We start from the raw sequence: 20,383 nt of genomic DNA, 5'->3' as shown, positions 1-20,383 counted from the left end.
TGGGCGACCGAGCTTTGCTCGGTTGTAACTATTTATTGTAATATGGTGGTCTATAGGTGATAATCTTAACTACATTTTTTTACTAAATTAAACTTGTCTAAAACAATAAAAATTTAAAAATTATATATAAACTTGAACATATAAAAAAAAAAACAAAAGTTAGTCACCGGGCGAGATACGAACCCGTAACACTCGTTTAGCAGTCCGCGTCTTAAACCGCTGGACCAGGCGGACAGTGGCCGGCAACACGAAATTAGCGACCATATTCTGCGCCGAAAGAAAAACGCATGAAAACTCGAAAACACGCGTTTTTCCAAACATAAGACTAATCTAGATAGATTGTATACCCCCAAAAACCCCCATATACCAAATTTCAGCGAAATCTATAGAGCCGTTTCCGAGATCACAGAAATATATATATTTATATATATATACAAGAATTGCTCGTTTAAAGGTATAAGATTTTCGCGTACGTTTTTAAAAGATTTTTGTCAGTTTATTCACATATTTTGTTTCAAAATTAATGAATGTATCGATATATCGATCGTGATAAATCAATTTATTGAAATTGACAAATTTCAAGCATGGATTTCAAATGTAAAGAAAAGATAGGTTCATTTATATCATTTCCACTGTCCTGTTCTACGTATAAGCAAAACAGCGTCATCTATTGTTTGGTATGCATACTGCCGGCCGATCCAGAGACATATATTAAAGTAAATGCACAGTAAATGGCACTCCCGTCCCCAAGAAACGCGCCGAACAAAAAAGGTCGAGAGAGATTTGTGTGCTTTTGTTTCTTTAGTGCAATGAAGTGACAATAAATTAATGCTGCCATTGTTTCCATCAAGGCTCGGAAACCGGTTAATTTTCCAAACCTTTATCATGTACTTGACGCAAAACTTTTTATTTCAGTTTCGTTTGAAAAACCGTTATTTTCAAACCGGATTCAAAGGAAAATTTACATAAAGTTCTTGCTAGATTAACCGGTTTATAGAGCCGGTATTTACCGCTATTTTTATTTTAAAACCGGTTCAACAAGACATGTGACTTTTTTATTGATATAAATGTCATAATTACAAATTTCGCCATGCTATTTTATGAAAGCACAAGAATGAAAAGATCGTATATGATTAATAATTGTTACATATTGCCCGTGACTTTTTTTGTAAGTGTTTTTCAATAAAAAGGCACGTCAAAATAGCTTACCTTCTTTCTAAAGCGCCAATTACATCCACATTTCCCGATGACGGGCCTGATAATCATTTTACGTTTCACGAAATATCAGCACATCGTTAACAATATATATTTGATATTATTGCTCGGGCCCGACGTAGGGCCTGATAAAGTGTGGATGTAATTGGCACTTAATGCAAAAAAACCGGACTAAAGTTCTTCTGATTTTTTCAAACCGGGCTTGGCAATACTAGTTGTCATGGCCATAATTGTTAAAAAAAAACCTAGTTGTTACGTGTCACTGTCACATGAAATTTTGGCGCGAATTGTCGACGATTTGTCAAGTGTTTGTTACATTATTTTGTATTTAATACATCTTATGACTATAATTGAGCTGAGTTATCACGGAAACGAATCCGTTTTAATTTATTTCTTCAAAATCACTTAGTTTTACCAAGTTACTTAGTTTAGTCCTCAGATCATCTAGTGAGTTATGGCAACCAACGGCTTTACGGATCACCATGATGAGTATCAGTATCTTAAGCTTGTTAAGCAAATTATAGACACAGGTATGACTAACGAATCTTTATATCCTAACGTGTAAAACGTAACTGTCCAAGGTCTACATTGGCTGCATACATCTGTTTTGTTCCAGGTGATAAAAGAGTCGACAGAACTGGTGTCGGCACTCTGTCCATTTTTGGGGCAATGCAAAGATATTCACTTAAAAATAATACATTACCCCTTTTGACCACAAAGCGGGTTTTTACTAGAGGAGTTCTGGAAGAATTGCTATGGATGATCTCTGGGTCAACTGATGCCAAGGTCTTAGCTTCCAAAGGTGTACATATTTGGGATGCCAATGGGTCAAGAGCTTTTCTAGATAATCTGGGGTTTAAAGAGAGAGAAGAAGGTATAACTGTAATAATATGTATAAGTCAATAATATTTGCTGTGTTTCTAGATTCCTCTGTTAGTAATCATAGTTGCTTTTTTTCTGCAGGAGACCTAGGTCCAGTGTATGGATTTCAATGGAGACACAGTGGTGCTCAGTATATTGATGCTAAAACTGATTACAGTGGGCAAGGAATTGACCAGCTCCAAAACATTATTAACAGTATAAAGTATGTCATGATTTTTACCACATAAGTTATGGATATTTTTAGATGTCACCATTAATTTAAAATGGAAGTGAATATAGAAATATGTGACTTTGTTAAGCCAGAAGAGAATTGTTAAATAATTTTCAGGAAAAATCCTGCAGACAGAAGGATGCTGATATGTGCGTGGAATCCTTCAGATTTGGGTAAAATGGCCCTGCCACCATGCCACTGCTTGGCCCAGTTCCATGTAGCCAGTGGCAAGCTGTCCTGTCTCTTGTACCAAAGAAGTGCGGACATGGGCCTTGGAGTGCCCTTCAACATTGCCAGCTATTCCCTTTTGACCCATATGATTGCCCACATTACAGGTCTCGAGGTATGAATTGTTTTTATCTCACCTTGGTCTTTTACAAACTGCTTTAAGGGTGATACAACTTTTAGAACACTGATTTCATGTGTCTAGACTCCCTGTTGATTTTTTTTACTTTTTGTTCAAAAAGTTGTTTTAAAAGTTTGCTCCCATACAAAAATCAGGGACACCAATTTTTGTATGGGAGCAAACTTTTTTCTACTGCATTACATACATAACATAACTTTTATATTATCAAGTTGTTAATTTTAATTGTAAATTAAATACTTATGGATTTAATAATGCCAGTGTAAACATTATGTATGCAAATTTACAGCTCAATCGGAAACCGGGAAGTGGATCAAATTTAACTTGCAATATTTGATTACAGACCGATAGACAACGGGACAGGTGAAACTAAATAAATATAATAAATAATAAAATAATTCAGCCTATATACGTCCCACTGCCGGGCACAGGCCTCCTCTCATGTGTGAGAGGGCTCGGGCTATAGTCCCCACGCTAGCCCAATGCGGATTAGGGACTTCACATACACCTTTGAATTTTTTCGCAGATGTATGCAGGTTTCCTCATGATGCTTTCCTTCACCGAAAAGCTAGTGGTAAATATCAAATGATATTTCGTACATAAGTTCCGAAAAACTCAAAACTAAATAAAAACAAAACTGAAACTAAATAAAAGCTTGTAAAAATCAACATGGGTTTTTGAAAGATCGATTTTTCTTTCCTAGGGAGTAAGTAAGTAAGTAAGTAAATATTCTTTATTGCACCAACAATTATACATTTTACATACATGTAAAACTACAAATGAATTTTAAAGGAAAATAGAACCAGGTAACAACAGGGAGTTTAGTGACCTAAAATCAGTGTTCTAAATGTTGAATCATATGAGACCCTTACGATTAATATGAGATTTAAATAGTATTATATTAAGGACTATCATAGAATATTCTAGCCAATGGTGATCCTAGCAATTTTTTGGCTATTGTGAGATGTTCAAAGCCTCAAAACTGGTGCCACTTTTGGTTGATTTCTACACCCCTTCTGCGGTTGTCTATTTTCATTTCACCACCCTAGAGCAGAGCCGTCCCTGATGCTAGCCCTAATATACAGCTCAATATTTTATTTTTCAGGCTGGAGAATTTGTGCACACAACTGGCGATACTCATGTTTACCTAAATCACATTGAGCCTCTCAAAGTACAACTGGAAAGGCAACCCAAACCATTCCCAACATTAGAGTTTGCACGCAAAGTAGATTCCATCAATGATTTTAAATATGAGGATTTTATAATTAAAAATTACAATCCACATCCTAAGATTGATATGGAGATGGCAGTTTAAGTGGTTATATTTGGGAATTATATTAAAAATATATGACCATAAGATAAGTATTATGTCGTATTTTTACTATATAAAAAATGTTACTGTGTAGGTATGAATGTAGATAAAAATAATTTAAAATCATTTATTGCTTTCAAATTGTACTCTTCACATACATAATTGTTTTACAACTACAAATAAAACCCCAATTTTATTTTACTAAATGGCAATGCAATTTATAAATAAAAGATAAGTGATGCTACTAAAATAAACACTTCATTACAATGTTTTGTAAAATTTTCATTACTATCTAACAAATTCATATTTTTTTTGTTGTCTTACAGCTACTCTACAATGGGCTACATGCATGAGAAATATTTTTTAATGTTTGTTTAATAAACACGTTCAGGTAAAGTTTGTTTAACCCTCGTGCCTTGAAACCCTCGCAACGCTCAAGATTCCACTTCTCGGACCTCTTGCTACGCTCGTGGTTCAATTTTGGAATCTTTCGGTTGGTCGGGTATCAATATTAGAACGAGCGGTTAAACAACTTTGCCCCCTTGTAAAACAAATAACAATTTCATGATTCTTGTGCCTACATTTTGACGCAGCCGTGTGTGACGTGACGTCACAGGGCGCCCGCTTTTTGTACGTTGCACTCTTTTACTCCTGGTGCGCCACAACCACATTTACTTTCACAATTTGGAAGTTTCTGGTGTACTATAAATAGCAGGTTTATTAGAAACATTTGAACGTCACCGGAAGTAGGATCGATTGATATCTTCCAAAAAATTCATGCATGAAGCCATTTGGAGGTGTTCATTATACAATGTACATTACTTAGTTCGGGTGCATGAGATCCCACTAGGAAACATACCTTTGTAAAATATTTACATCCAGATTGGCAGTTCTGCTTTTTTTCTGCACTGAATTCAGTTCGTAATTTTTGTACAAAATCCCTCTTTCAGAATGTCCCTTCTCCACAACATATTGTAAATGGAAAAAAAGATGTATGTACTTACTAGTTTATAAGTTACCTCACTCAGTTCCATTTAAAGATTTCCAAGAGCTTGATGATTTACTTAGTATTCAAACGTGCATGAGCACTGGAATAAAAGTAAAAAGACAAGCGTGAGTAATAAATAGAGCCATCGTGATGGCCGGACATTTTGCGAAGGGACAGGAAATGTTTTGCAAGCTTCTTACGAACTGTATTACTTATCTCTAAGCAACCAGTTTAATTTGTACATTTGTGGTTCAATTGATTAAGAAATTAATGGAACATGAAAGAATACAAGTAACTTAATTTTTACTACAAAATGCATTATTTTTGAATTGAAAAAAAAAACTTTATTTAAATAAATCAAATATTAATATTATAATATAATGATAAAAATTTAAACCAATGGTTTTGTGATGTATAAGTAAAATTAAATTAAAATTTTTGTGACACTGCATCAATTCTTATCAACACATCTGGTCATCTTGTGGCATCTGAAAATGAGAAAGACAAATTACATCCAACTAAATAACAATTAGTGACAATATTGTAAGACCCCTTATAGCTTTCTTATTCATTTTCCACGAGAATAGTCGGCAGCAAATAATAATTCTGGCTGATAGTCTTCAAAATTAAATATTTCTATTGTTGTCCCAGCTTCTTGCCACACGGCTCATAAAATCGGCCTAGGTCCGCTTGACAACTAATCCCAAGAATTGGCGTAAAGTAAATATACATACAAATATGTATTTACATATGTATGTATGTACTATGTGTAAACATCCTACTTATTATCAGAGTGCATCTATTCAAGATAAGCAACTCAGTAAATTTATATTTGCTAAGTAGCTTGTACCAATGGTCTTGGCGTGTTAATTTGCATACAAATGGCAGATGATTCAGGTTCCTGGTCCTGATTCTTTTGTAGGAGAAGTGCACGTCATATTTATAAATTGATAATACAATACATAGAACAAAAGCTGACCTGAGTAACGTTAGATGTGGCAGCGTCATCTGTTCTACTACTTGGGACTGGTAGTGCAGCTAGTTGCTCCACCAGAGCCATGGTCATCTCTGACTCCACCGTGACTTCCACCCACAATGTATCTGTAAAGTATAAAGATATTTGTATAATATAAAATCTACATATACTATAATTTTAAAAGTATTAGGGGAACATATGTAATAATCCGGTTTTACCTCATCCACTGAGTAATACCTAAATTACAGCCTAGGAAAATTTTAAAGTTAGAAAAAGCTAAGTTGGCAGCGATTTTGATAGCCCAGACGGTGCAGGCGTTTTTTTTAAGTAGACCTATCTGGTCTAGTAGGAAGTGACCCTGCCTATTAAGCAGATGGTTCCGGTTTCAAATCCTGGTAATCAGAGATGTGACTTATTTGAAATACTTTTTATTAGGTAAAATAGGTAAGGAGTTACAATCTCTTTTGACGTTGCAATCCTTGCAACTCTCTTATTCTTTTAACATGGAACTGATAAATCTGTTCAGTAACGCCGCTCGTGACCACATAATGGAATCTTGTGCGTTGCGAGGGTTTCAAGGCACGAGAAGTGAACAAACTTTTCTGCCCTGGTGAAACAAACAAGAGACATTTTCACCAACCAACGAGAGGTGAGACATTACAAATTTAAATGAATGCTTTTAAAAATTGACCATTAAAACCCATCACTTTATAGTATTTTATGCAACAGTTGTATCAGAAGGGTAAAAAAAGGCGGGTGGCGTGAATGTAAAGGAATCACGAGCATTTTTTTTTGACCTACTTATACAACGTTGCATACAATACTTTTCCTACGAGTCAACAAAAATAATATTTTAAACTAGTAGAATCAGTGGAATGAACTGTCGCCTGCGGTATTTCCAGACCGATACGACCTTCAAACTTTCAAGAAAAGAGCGTACTCCCATCTTAAAGGCCGGCAACGCACTTTCAACCCCTCTAGTATTGCAGGTGTCTATAGGCGGAGTTAACCCCTGGAACGCCGAACAAACAAACGTACTTGTACCCGTCAAATGCCTAGTGCCGGATTCATCCCATCCCCCTCAAAAGCCGGATAGGCTACGTGCACCCGTTGACTGCCGCGACTTATACTAGTACTTATTGATATGCAAGTAATATAAAACTATTAGATCTCGAAATTAAGTAAGAATATGCTAGAATAAATTTGGTGACTGATAAGGCACAAGGCAGTTGAGACAATTTGTACAGATCCGGGACTAGGCAGTTGACGGCTACAAAAATTGAAGACCCTCTGGCAATTGACAGGACTGGTGCGGATCAGGCACTAGGCGTCCCAAGGGTTAATCGCTTACCATTAGGTGATCCGTCTGCTCGTTTGCCTCCTGTATCATAATAAAAAAAACATAGGTAAACAAACCAAAAGTAAAGCTAAGATACGCGAGCCACCTTCTCACGCGCCCGGCCCGCCCCGGCCCGGCTGGTCAGCGACACCTCGTAACCCATGAGGCCCTGGTACTTGCTCCTTGCTAATTTCATTTTTGGACAGTTTCTTCTCTATTTTGGCCACAGCAGCCTATAGAGACTATAAAGCAACGCTAAGCGGCCTTCGTAGTCTATGGGTGTTTCTGACTTATGACGCAATTGTTTTTACTATGCACCCAAATCAATATTTGAAACTGTACGTTTGATTTATTTTTTTAGGTTGGTAGCCATTAGTCACAGTAACGTTATAGCGATTTTAAAGCACAAGTGCTGTTATGAGGAATAGACACTATATACTTTTCTTCAAACCTTTTATGTAGGAAAGAACACGAAATTTGCACTCTAGAGGACCGATTAACACACTGTTTTTAAAGAATAAAGAAAGCCTTGCCCTCTTGTAAATTCCGAGCAATACTTTTTAATTCAGACTAGGTATTCATTACTCAAGAGTACCTTTTATCGCAAAATATTGAAAATACCTATTTTGCATTTGAAATAGTATATCAAGGAAGTCTCTTCTTCTTCCTCTCGTTGTCCCGGCGTTATGTATGCCACGGCTTATAGGAGCCTGGGGTCCGCTTGACAACTAATCACAAGATTTGGCGTAGGCACTAGTTTTACGAAAGCGACTGCCATCTGACCTTCCAACCCAGAGGGTAAACTAGGGCAACTAGGCCTTGGTGGGAGTAGTCCGGTTTCCTCACGATGTTTTCCTTCACCGAAAAGCGACTGGTAAATATCAAATGATATTTCGTACATAAGTTCCGAAAAACTCATTGGTACGAGCCGGGGTTCGAACCCGCGACCTCCGGATTGCTAGTCACAGCCAAGCCATCAGCGCTCACAGTATATCAAGTAAGTATTTTGTATTTAAATACTTTTTATAAACTATTTTTCACATCTCTGCTGGTATCTACGGGCATTTATTTGTGTGATGAGCGTGTATATTTGATATTGTTCCTGAGTCATGGGTGTTTTGTCATGACAGTATCGGGAAATCCGAAACTATTGAAAATAGAGGAAAACTGTTGTGTAATCATTAAATATTTTTTTTGTGAAAATATTTAAGCATAGTAGTCTAAACAAAATTTTTGTCAAGTGTGAGTTGTTTAAAATGCCATTTTTATGAACATGGTTATCATTATTTTTAATATGGATCGACCCAGTATCATGCAAAGATTATTTCATTGTATGGAACCGATTCTTCCAAACTCTTTTGCAAAGTACGCTCAATGCTGCTGGCACACAGGAATACTACACACAGAACGCTGGAGAAACCAGACTGGTTGCAGACAGGCCAAACAAGCCATGCCTGGAATCAACGAAAAACACACAAGGGCACTCCTTCAACTAGGGAAGATCCGACTGAGTGAGTATGGTAACCAGTGTCATAACAGGTCATGGAATATTTTACAAACATCTTTTCATAACAGGTGTCACAGACAGGCCCCTATGCCAAGGATGCATGGAGACAGAAGAAACAGCCTCTCATGTGGTGCTGGAATGCAGAGGAGTGGCCCCATACAAGGCAAAACATCTCGGATCCCTGAGAGACCTCCCTGAGGTCCTACTCAACATCAAAGGTTAGATAGGATTCGTGAGGAGTTGGGCTGGCAAGAGTAGCAAAATTTGACTGTGCCAAAATTGTTTCCATAAAAAAGACCTAATGGTCCTAAGACAGTTTACCCTATCTTCAATAGTTACGGGTTACAGATTTCCCCATACTGTCCCACTTAACACATTCACTGTCAGAAACGGGTGCCCTGCACCAAGTGTTAAAATTGTATTTGAAATTTGTAAAACAACCTTTCAATTGATACCAACTGATATAGCAAAACTTTTTCTAATTAACAACAAAACTTGTCTAACAACTTTTTATAATGTTGTTGTTGTTGTCCTACAGCACCCCAGACGTGCAAAGGGCCTTCACAAGCTCACACCACGCTTTCCTATCTTCAGCTCGCCTTCTGGCCTTGCTTCAGCTCAACCCGACAGCTTGTAGCTCTTAGGATGGTCTGTTGCCAAGAGTGTACAGGACGCCCGGAGCCACAGCTTCCATCCGACGGTTTCCAAGCGAAAGCTATGGTAGCATTATTCATTTGTTACTTTTTATAATAAGTGTTCTAAATTTATTTTTTAACGTTTTTGTCTGTCTTTGTGTAACCAATTTCAGTTCAGTTCAGTTCAGTTATTTATTCAGTAACACCATTAAGTGTGTATGAAACATAATTATACAATCAATCAATAATCAATATACACATTACTTAACATTACAAAAAAAAACTTAAAAATAAACAGAAAAAAATATTTACATGTCTACCAAATTTCTATTTCCAAGGACTGGATCCTTTCGAAGCAAATTAGCTATTATAGACATCATACAAGTAATCATAAGGGTCCATTTTGCTTTTTGAGGGATGGAAACCTAAAAACAAACTAAATATCACAAAATAAACTTGGTTTGTTGTCACAACTCACCTCCTATTTGGTCTCCTTTTTCAGTCACTAAGTGGAAATAGCCCCTATGTGTACCAGGCCTGCTAGGTGCAACTAATGTTAACATAACAGTGGTGGAGTGTCCCGGAGGTAAAGGAGGCACATAAACAGGTGTGGCACCAAGTGGCTCTCCTCCAGCTTGTACCAGTCTACAGCTACCAGGCCAACTCTCAGCCCCTGTATTAGCAATGGTCCAATTTTGTTCAAAACTGAAATAATAAAAGCAATAATACTGTCACTTGGGATATTAGTCATGCATTCAGCTTAACAATGACTTTTTTGCAATATGACTCATGCTAGGGGTAAAATTACTTAAGCTTTTTCATGTCATTTTGTACTGTCACATTGTTACTAATTACAAAAAAAGTAATTTTCGCTAAATATTCATTTGAAAAATTGCTATTTTCATGATCGTAAAACATTTGGCAACTTAGTGGAAAGATGTTAATTACATTTAATGAATGTAACATTGTTTAGTTAATTTCAAAATTTTGAAGGAGATTTTCAATGGAATCCTGAATGCTGACGAAAATATAAATAAAAATAAATATATATAAAAAAAAATGATGTCATACTGTTTTGGGAAGGCAATTCTTTTTATTTAATGGTTAATTGGTACTATAAATTTCTCAGAGATAGTGAAACACCTACTCAAGCTGTTTTATTTCTACAACACACTTTTTAAACAAATGGAATATGAAGTGGAATGGACCACATACTGCAGTGTTAAGAAAAATAAAAAAACGAAAAATCTTTTAAAAGAAAGTATTTACCAAACCCCGGGACCAACAGCAGTTTCCTGACTTTGAGCAGCCTTCAATGACATTGATGGAAGTTTTTGTGGTAAGGTATAGTCTAAATAGCAACATATTGCAGTCTGCAAATTCCTGAAAAATCAAAGGAGCTATTAAAATGTAAACTAATAACAGAACCATGTGTATACTAGATATAACAAACATTACAAAAAACTGCCATCGTAATGTGTGTACGAAAAATATATAGAAATATATTTAAATAACAGATAGCAATATAGTAAAATGATTACCAATTACTCATATCAAGAAAAAAACTGGCTGTGTTATGGGTCAAACTTGGTCCTAATAGTCTCTGCATTTGACCTATTAGTTCTTCCCTATCTGTAGTATTCATACAGCTAAACTGTAAAAGTAAATTTTGATCTATTTCCCCAATACTTTGGGGATTTGGCATAGATGAACCATCAATATCCATAGCTACAGCACGGATCACTATGTATTTTGTAAATATTTCGCCACTTCACAGAATATTATCATGCCCTTTGTTTATGTTCGTCAGCTGATTCTTTTATCGTATTATTTTTGGGCACCAACTTATGACTTTTATATAGTTTTAATATCAATAATTAAAATACTCTCGCAATAGACAAATAATTACAGTAAAAAATTTTGAACAAGTAAAATGTGAGAGCCAGTGAATCTCGCTCGAATCACGTCATTATTTATCATGTCATGTCAATTTCACCACAGAGTACATTAAAACGGATTGAAAAGAGAAGGATAGTTTTTTTTTTATGTGGGATTATGTGTACAACAACACTGACCGAGTCTGTCGGGCCCGGTCGCCTGTTAATGTTAAGACCAGAGAATGCAATACTGACTAGGACTATCATAATAATATTTGGGCGTTGTTTAGTGTGGCTTAAATATTCTTGGGGTTTGACAAGTATTTTTTTTTCTATGACGTGCACCATGCACCTACCGCTCGCTTATTATAGGTTATATTATAACTCGAGCTATGGTTACATGCGTGTGAATTTCAAAATTTGTGATGTATAAAAGGAAACAGACTGTTATGTTATGAGATAAATTCAATCTTCGTATAAATACACAATAATATTGTATAGAAGTTTTTGTTTTAAATATATGTAGTAGCTATAATACAAACATGCAAACTAAACAGAAAACTTTACATCGCTGCACTTTTGAAGGTTGCGATTCCGTTTTTAACAGACCTTATAGATTGGCGCAGCACTTGTTAGTTCATAATAACATCGTAAGTATTTAAAGTATATTTACTATTGGCTGTTTTCATTTATGAAAACAAACGTGTCTATTCTCGATTATATTGGGCCTTGCGAGTTATCGAAAACGCGGCATCAAAATACTAACTTGGTAAAGAAAAACGTTTAATCTAAGCCTTATAATGTCTACACAAGTGATATTTGTCTTTTCAGAAAGGGTTTCCATGTCCGGAAACTAACTGCGGCAAAGCTTATACGAACAAAAGTCATCTAGATAGACACATCAATAATATACATAAAGTCACTGAAAGTGATATGCTATTCAGGTATTCAACTACTATTTACTTGTACTTATGAGAGTTTTCAGAAAATACTGTACACAATTAGAGTGAGTAGTTAAGAAAAGCTAATTGCTGTTAGTTTTGACAATTAAGCATGTAACAGTTTTGAATGATTCACGGTTAGTTTCACTAGACTTAAATTGACCGTAATATATCGGGAGCTCCATAAAAACGATATAAAAGATAATCACGGTTTATATCCTGGTAAATTTATGTCTAATTAAACATGTAATCTTTATGGGAATTTTTACATTGTAATATTGTTTATAGTTTATAAAAAGGACACAAAAAGCAATTTTTTATTTAAATTTAATTATTGTTACAAAAACTGACAGTGATTAACTTTCCTTAACTACTGATACCTTCTTTACCGGATAGTGTTGTAACTGCTCCCTCGGTCAATGTTTTTAAAAACAGATTGGACAAGTGGCTTTTAAAAAATAAGTTAGACTGATGTTACTTAGTGATGTGATACGACTTTACAAACTTTGAATTGTATAATACAGGACACTGTGTGACATAGGCTCATCAGCTAAATAGCTGCTCGCCTATAATTATTTGGGTACAGTATTTTCTAAAAACTCCCTTATATCATATTATCAAAGGGTTCAACAACAAATTTGCTAAGGAGCTCTTAGAGCTCAAAAGACACAAAACCTGCGCGGTGACCAGAATATTGACTGGACACTGTAAGTTGAACAAACACATGTTTCAAATTGGGAAGAAACAAGACGCGACATGCAGGTTCTGCCATGAGTCAGAGGAGACTGCAATGCACATTCTCTGCTCCTGTGGACCACTAATGTCAAAAAGAAGTACCCACTTAGGGCGGCACATATTGCAATCCTATGAGGTACAGAACATTACGGCCCAAAGAATCTGGAATTTCCTGGATTCAACGGGCATCAGTAATGAACTTTAAAGGGCTGTCACAATAGATCACTACCTGGTCGACGTGGCACTCAAAGGCCCAAAAACCACAATAATAATAAATATATCATATTAAAAAGTAAAAGGGTTTATTGTATAAAGTTATTGGCGCATTTTGCAGCTGCCCAACATGCTTAAAGAAGTATGCTAACAGACAGAACTTGAAGAGACATGTAAACATTACTCACAAAGTGAAGATATCATTTTCATGTGACATTTGCAAGTTGAATTTTCTGAAGAAACATCAGTTAACAGCTCATATGTACCAACATACTGGAATTATGTCATTCAGGTATACTTTGGATTACATTCATATTACATATTTAACACAGTTTTGCTAATGATTGTTCTATTTGAAATCAAACAGTATTGTGACATGGCCTCGGCTAAGTAATACTGTATCAGTTGATGTAATGTCAATTTATCTATCAATACTCCCTCAAATGTTGATTTCTCTACATATTACTAATAGCTAACACATTCATTGCCAAGAACACATATGTGTGTTCATTTTGTCCCGAAAACGGGGTGCCCGGCACTGAAAGTGTTAACTGAAACTTTGTATGTTGCAGTTGTGAGCTTTGTCACAAAGAATTTGTGAGTCTCAAGGAAAAGAAGAAACATGCTCGTAATCATAAGATATACAGGTGCTCTGAGTGTAATGCCACATTTAGCCTGTGGTCTAAATATCAGAAGCACATAAGGTTGGATCACATGGGAAGAGGTAATTAAATTTATATACATTGTCATTTGTGCCAAAAAAACTGTAATCAGTGCCTAATGGCGGTTGGCACCATTCCTTTATTACGAAAGACGATTTAGGGTTAGGGGGGGTAGGGAGGAGATGTGATAGTTCTATGTAGAGTAAAAATACGCAAAGTTTAGATTAAAAAGCGCGGACTGATGAAGCTAGAAGGAAAAATAAAAAGTTGATTATTACATCATAAAATAAAAAGTAACCAGTAAATTTATAGGTTCAATTAAAAGTTTTAATTTAATTTTGAGTAACATTATTAATTTATTCCCTTTAGATTCTTACGTAATAATATTAAACAGGGGGGAGGGGGTCGGTAGGTTCTTATTTTTCTTACATAGGGGGGAAGGGAGCCAAAAACTGCCAAAAACTTACGTAATAAATGAATGGCGCCTTAGAGTGCTGAAAATAAGTGCAAAATATCTTACTTCCCCTTAGTGTAAAAATGCTTGTTTATGTAAGCAGTTATTAAACCCCAACAATTTTTTTATAGTCTCCTGAATACGATGGTGTCATCCATTAACCTTTTTGACGCCTGACCACAGTGTGTAATTTTGGCCCGGCTGCGGCCACGTGTAGTTTGTGTTTTTTCGAAAGAGCTTGATATGGCAAACAATTAATAAAAAATTCTATAGTAAATTTCTGTATACTTTTGTAGAAATTATTTTTTTGTGAAAAGTCAATGACCTGAAGGAAAAATTACTTTTTTTTTCTCCTAAAATATAATTGTTTCTATTTTTGTTAGAATCTTATGTAACGTAACATTGCACTATCTATTCGTATAATAAAATAGGAAATGTAACTGTAGTATTATAAGAATTATTTAAGATTTTCTTATTTTCCCTTTTTATTGATTTTTAATGGAACCTTGTGTTGGTCGCATTTTATTCTTCATTATAAATATGAAAAATATTGTTGTTTATTATGTCCTAAAAAATTACACACGACAATAGAAGGGGTATAGAGATATAGCGTTTCTAAGTATTTTAGAAATTTCTATGGAAATAGGGTTGTTCAAAACTAGCCGCAAAAATAAATCCTATTAAGATTATAAATGTAAAAGCTTGTGTGTTTGGATGTTTGTTGCTCTATCACACAGATTTAGATGAAATTTAGCTTAGTGATCAATCATCATCAATCATCACAATACAATTCTCAGATGATAATACGATGTTGTTATGTTCGTTATAGTCAGTATCCCGTTCAAATTCACTACAAGTATCATCAGATTATTTTTACGGTGACGGGTCGTCATGGATACGTTATCCATTGTGTTTTAAAAGTTGTAGAACTTTTTCTGGAATGGCAGAATGTTTTCGTTTTTTTGTCTATCACCGACAGACATAGTCGACAAAAGAGGGTCAGAAGACTCTAAAGCTCGGTGGAATTTGCGTATGGTGTATGGTGCTCTCGATCATAACGCCAAAATTTGTTCCTTGATTCACCGGCTTGTTCTGAGAGCATTCCAATGGGTAAGGAAATAGATTCTATGATTTTCGCACCATGTATTAGTATTTTATGAACCGTGACGGTCATGTACCAGCCATATTTTTTGACGTATTTGGTATCCAAATTGTTACAAAATACCTGAAAATTCACAGAATCTATTTCAAAACCGCATGACAATGCCACAGGAATAGTATGTAGGTCATCAACAAGCCATTCTTCGAGGCCTAAAATATTGGCAAAGGTCTTTCGATTTGATTTTGATAAAGCAGTACTGCCCGTATTACCGTCATTCCGTTCCTGAATTGGGCCGAACTACGTCAACCAACAAACCCATTTTCTATCTGATATCATTTTGGATTTGTTCTTCCACTAAACAAGCTTGTGGGCGCCCTCATGCCCCTCTAGCATTAAGTTACTCGGTCGAGGCCCAAAATGACATCCCCCAGGAGAATGGGTCAATTTCTCCTGAGGCAAAGCAGTGCCATGGGTCTTTTACGGCTCCATGACGCCTCACCCCTGCTTCTCCGGACACTATTGGGTTTTAGCGTCAGCTGGGCGAGGGCGGACCCCTTCCTATTACTAATCAATGTCCTTCATCGAAAATATGACCCAACGTTCTTTTGCGTAGCACAATTTTGTAACAGTCAAACATAATGATGCCTATTACAAACCAAAAAAATTGTGAAGATTATGTTTTAACCTTTTGGTTTTAAAAAGTTATGAGTGATTTAATCATATAAGTAATATAATAAACCAAATTTAACGATGTTATTTATGAGCAGAATAAATGAATATAACTGAACATGATAATTAAATTTCCATAGAAAATTTAGTGACAACCCTCAACAAAAAAAATAATTAAATTCATATCTCGTCACCCCTTCATTTTTATGAGCTGGCATTTAATATACAACTATGTTATTATGTGTTAATTCAGTCCATTTAAAAATAAAATGCGACCATTAAGGCACTGTCCCACAAAAAAATATTTATCCTATTTAACAAAAACCTGAATTGTGTCTTAATGTACTGTGTTTTTTTATGTAGTTTTTATGTCATGGCTTCAAACTTCTTTTATGAGAATTAAGTTTATTTATTTGCATATTATGCACCTGAGAAAAGATATTGCATTTTTTTGGTTTCTATGGGTTTTTCTCGCAAATCACAATAACACCGAAAATTATTATAAAAAAACCTTCGGTGTCTTTGTCATACCTCTAAAATAGTAACAGCTATCAATTAAACACATAAACCACACATGGCCGCAATCAAGCCAAAATTACACACTGTGCTGAAGGAATCCGTCACAGACCACAGACCAACATAGACCTAGATGCATACGCATATAGTTCAATTTCTGTTTTGACACTTCGGTGACGTGCCGTTCTATTGACAGCTTTTGTATTTGACAGGGGGTTGAACCAAAACCTTATACCACATAGCATATATTATGAATTATATCACAAAATTTCGAGTTTTAACACCCCCCCCCCCCCCCTCTGTCACATTTGGCAGGGGGGACCCCCCTCCCGCGTGACCCTGTTGCTGTGACGTAATATATGGATGACCCCTATTAGGGCTTCACAGAAAACTAAAAAAGTTCAAAAACTGCTGCTGCATAGCTCAAAGATTGTTTACATATTTATCGTTTCAGCTACTTGTTTTTTTATTTTCAGCATTTGTTTGTAATTACTGTGATAGACATTTTAAACTACGCAGTCACATGGTGCGGCACATTAAAACACATTCAAAAATTAAAACTACAACTTTTCCATGCCCTTATGACAACTGTGAACGGTAAATATTTTTAAAATTTATTTGTTCATCTCATCATTATTTATACATGCTATAGTATGTTGTATTTCAATATCTCACAATGATATGTCCAGAAATATTTGAGCCTAGCAATATGGACATTGCTCTTTGAAGGTATGTTATGATCAGACCAGTAAATATGGAAGACCTGCATTCGCCATACAAAGCCGCGTGCCCTGCATGCCTCATCATTGTTATAGGTAGCGTTATTTACCATATATAAACATATCTACTCATGAAACCTGCCGCCTTACCCAAGAGAATTTGAAATAGAGGTGTATTGTCAAAGAAAACTTTGTAGCGACGTAAATTTACTGCCATCTTTCGACTCATAATTAAGACTTTTAGAACACCATTTGACTTTGATTCTGATTCTTTCACTGATATGTGTTCAACTTGTTAAATATCAAAAAGTGACGCCATCTAATAGAGCAAAGGCCAAAGGTATAGCAGCATAACCTTTAGGTATAGTCTAAAATCTCTAAGAATTAACTTTTGACACATCGCAATGCCCGTAGAACGTAAACGCGCAAGACACTTTATAAACAAAATCCCATAACGATATTACACCTTGTCATGTACGTAAACACAATATTTCACTTTTCATAAACATAACATAATGAATGTTACATTTCTTCATATCTTAGTTATTGAATATTTTACGATAACAATTTAGAATGCAAACAGTTACGGTCTGCGTCTTTTTTTATTTTATTTAGTGTTGTGACCATGTCTAAATAAAATAAAATAGATATCAATTATTAATTTGAGAAGATTTGTGAGACTAAATATTATATAGGCATATAACAAGAAAAAAATCTGTTGTAGTAAAATCGATTCGGTTAATTCATAATTAATCGCTAAATTTTACACACGATACGTCTTAGCCCCATCACTAATTACGTCAATACTCAAGTGTCAAAAGTTCATTCTTAGAGATTTTAGACTAGTGATAGTGCCCGGTAAGATGGCGGCACTTTTTGATATTTAACAAATTGAACACATATCACTGAAAGAATAAGGATCAAAGTCAAATGGCGTTCTAAAAGTTTTAATGATGTGTCGAAAGATGGCAGTAAATTTACGTCGTTACAAATTTTTCTTTGACAATACAGCTCTAATTCAAATTTTCTTAACTAACTAACTAACTATTGTGGCGCAGTGATCCAAAGAGGGTCTTGGCCTCCAAAACGAGAGAACGCCACCTGTCCCGATCCTGTGCCACTTCCTGCCAGTTATCGGCTTTGAGTTGGCACAGATCCGCCTGTACACTGTCGCTCCATGACTCATGATTAATGCATATAAAATTATAGATAAATGTTAGTAGTGACATAAAGCCTCTAGTAGTTATTATTAAGGCAGCATTTATTTATATTCATTATACAGTTAATACATATTGCTATGTATTTATCTATTTATTTCAGGGTTTATTCAAGGAACAGTAATTTAAAACAACATATTTTAATGAAACATGAGAGAATAAGACATGAATGTAAAATGTGTGGAGCAGAGTTGAGTACTAAGGTAATAATTACATTAATTTTTTGCAAAGTTCAAAATAAATAATACATTTAAACTTGATTTAACATGTTAGATAAATTGCAAGATCAATAGAAGCCCAAGGCCACTTACAGGATAGGGACCGTGCGCGTTGTAGGGTCTGCCATCTCATGACCTGAATCGTAAACTTTAACCCTTACTCTTATAAGCAAGTGCTGCCCGCTACAGTTCACGCACGGTCTCTTGTGCATTGTTTTGTAGGGTCTGCTATCTAGTGGCAAAAATTTAAACTTGCACTGCTTTGCACAAATAAACATTACGGGGCTTCTGGGCTGCCCCCTTCTTTGGCTCAATGGATTTAGGCATTTTTTATTCGTTAGGTATAGGTACATAATAAAAGTTTATTAAATAACTTTAAAATCATAGTCTCTAGATACAATTAACTTTGTAAGTAATAGAATTTATGACTAGGACTAGGTATTATGCATGTTTCGTCGGACTGCTTAACAGTTCTTATTTTTTATTTTAGGCCAAGTTAGTATTGCACTTGAAGCTACACAGTGACCCGAATATTAAAACCAAGCCTCCAAAAACAAAACTGACTGGACGAAAAGAGAGAAAAGATGCGGGCAGCATGAAAATCTCTACGGCCATCAAGCTTGCTGGATTCAAGGAAGCATTAGAACCAGAAATCATTGATGTTATTGTTTGATTTTTATTGTAAATGCTTAAAAATTATGTTACTTTAACTTATGTATTTTTCTTGGCGATAAATCTACATACATGTCTAACGTATTATAGCTTTACTCCAAAGCGTGACTCCATCGGTCTCCTAGCCTAGTCGGTTGTGACACTTCGTAGAAACAGAAATATGTTGTTTTGCCGAAGGTACACCCGATAAGGACACTTCTACGGGTTAGAGCGAGAGATAGAGGTATGTGGACCGGATCAAGGTCGTGGTTCGGTGCATACCGTACGGCTATTAGTATTAGGCGCACCCCGTACAGGCTAAAATTATCAGAAATAAAGCACTGGAATTTCTATGTTATGGAATATCTTCAGTTATTGTACATAGCATTTGTTTTTTTTGCCTACTTTTATCTGCTTTTAAGTCTTACTGCTACATCGAAAAACACCTTCGTCTCTTACCGCTGGAATGCGTGGAAGTCGTTCGGATCCTAACGACAAGGACCGCTTCAATAGGTTCGACCGTGTGTTAACGCTTTTAAGGCCAGTCCAGACGGGAACAATTTTTCGCCAATCTGATTGAAGTGCCAATTACATCCACACTTTATCAGGCCTGAGTATTTTTCCGTTTCACCAAATATCAGCATATCGTTTGAAATGTAAAAAAAATTATGATGAAGTGTGGATGTAATTGGCACTATAGAATATAATACACTTTAATTTGACTCAACATGCGTTGCGTCACGTTTTAAAAATGCTTTAATTGGCTACCTTTGTCTAAAAGAAATCAAATCAGAGGGCCCTACCCTAGTGAGCACCTGTATTTTTTGGCTCGAACGCGAATTTTGATCGCCGATTATGACCGATAGGCGATATTATCGATTAAGTCGAGGTGTGGACGCCAGAGTACCAATTTGTGACGCTAGTTTTCGCGAGCATTTCTTTAATTTAAAGCGTTCAAATATCACCATAAATCTAATATT

General features: G+C 35.6%; 3 protein-coding genes across 3 annotated transcripts; 2 read left to right on the top strand and 1 right to left on the bottom strand.

Annotated features, from left to right (window-relative positions):
* Positions 1 to 1,467: 1,467 nt before the first annotated feature.
* Positions 1,468 to 4,255, top strand: LOC133517203 (thymidylate synthase-like). The gene is made up of 5 exons (XM_061850408.1): positions 1,468 to 1,745; positions 1,832 to 2,089; positions 2,179 to 2,299; positions 2,426 to 2,651; positions 3,778 to 4,255. Exons 1-5 carry the CDS (start codon positions 1,670 to 1,672, stop codon positions 3,985 to 3,987), a joined length of 891 nt encoding a protein of 296 aa, XP_061706392.1. The 5' UTR covers positions 1,468 to 1,669; the 3' UTR covers positions 3,988 to 4,255.
* LOC133517205 (protein ILRUN-like) lies at positions 4,098 to 11,430 on the bottom strand. Its single transcript, XM_061850410.1, has 5 exons — positions 10,971 to 11,430; positions 10,699 to 10,812; positions 9,908 to 10,134; positions 5,952 to 6,073; positions 4,098 to 5,460 (listed from the first exon to the last, which is right to left on the bottom strand). Exons 1-5 carry the CDS (start codon positions 11,153 to 11,155, stop codon positions 5,434 to 5,436), a joined length of 675 nt encoding a protein of 224 aa, XP_061706394.1. The 5' UTR covers positions 11,156 to 11,430; the 3' UTR covers positions 4,098 to 5,433.
* Positions 11,431 to 11,665: 235 nt separating this feature from the next.
* LOC133517202 (gastrula zinc finger protein XlCGF8.2DB-like) lies at positions 11,666 to 19,462 on the top strand. Its single transcript, XM_061850407.1, has 7 exons — positions 11,666 to 11,956; positions 12,138 to 12,250; positions 13,317 to 13,487; positions 13,768 to 13,919; positions 17,075 to 17,195; positions 18,638 to 18,737; positions 19,243 to 19,462. The coding sequence occupies exons 1-7, from the start codon at positions 11,849 to 11,851 to the stop codon at positions 19,423 to 19,425; spliced, it is 948 nt and encodes a 315-aa protein (XP_061706391.1). The 5' UTR covers positions 11,666 to 11,848; the 3' UTR covers positions 19,426 to 19,462.
* The last annotated feature ends 921 nt before the right edge of the window (positions 19,463 to 20,383 follow it).

This window comes from Cydia pomonella, chromosome 4 (genome assembly GCF_033807575.1).
Source record: "Cydia pomonella isolate Wapato2018A chromosome 4, ilCydPomo1, whole genome shotgun sequence".
NCBI classification, from domain to species: Eukaryota; Metazoa; Arthropoda; class Insecta; order Lepidoptera; family Tortricidae; genus Cydia; species Cydia pomonella.
This window is presented reverse-complemented; position numbering and strand designations above follow the sequence as displayed.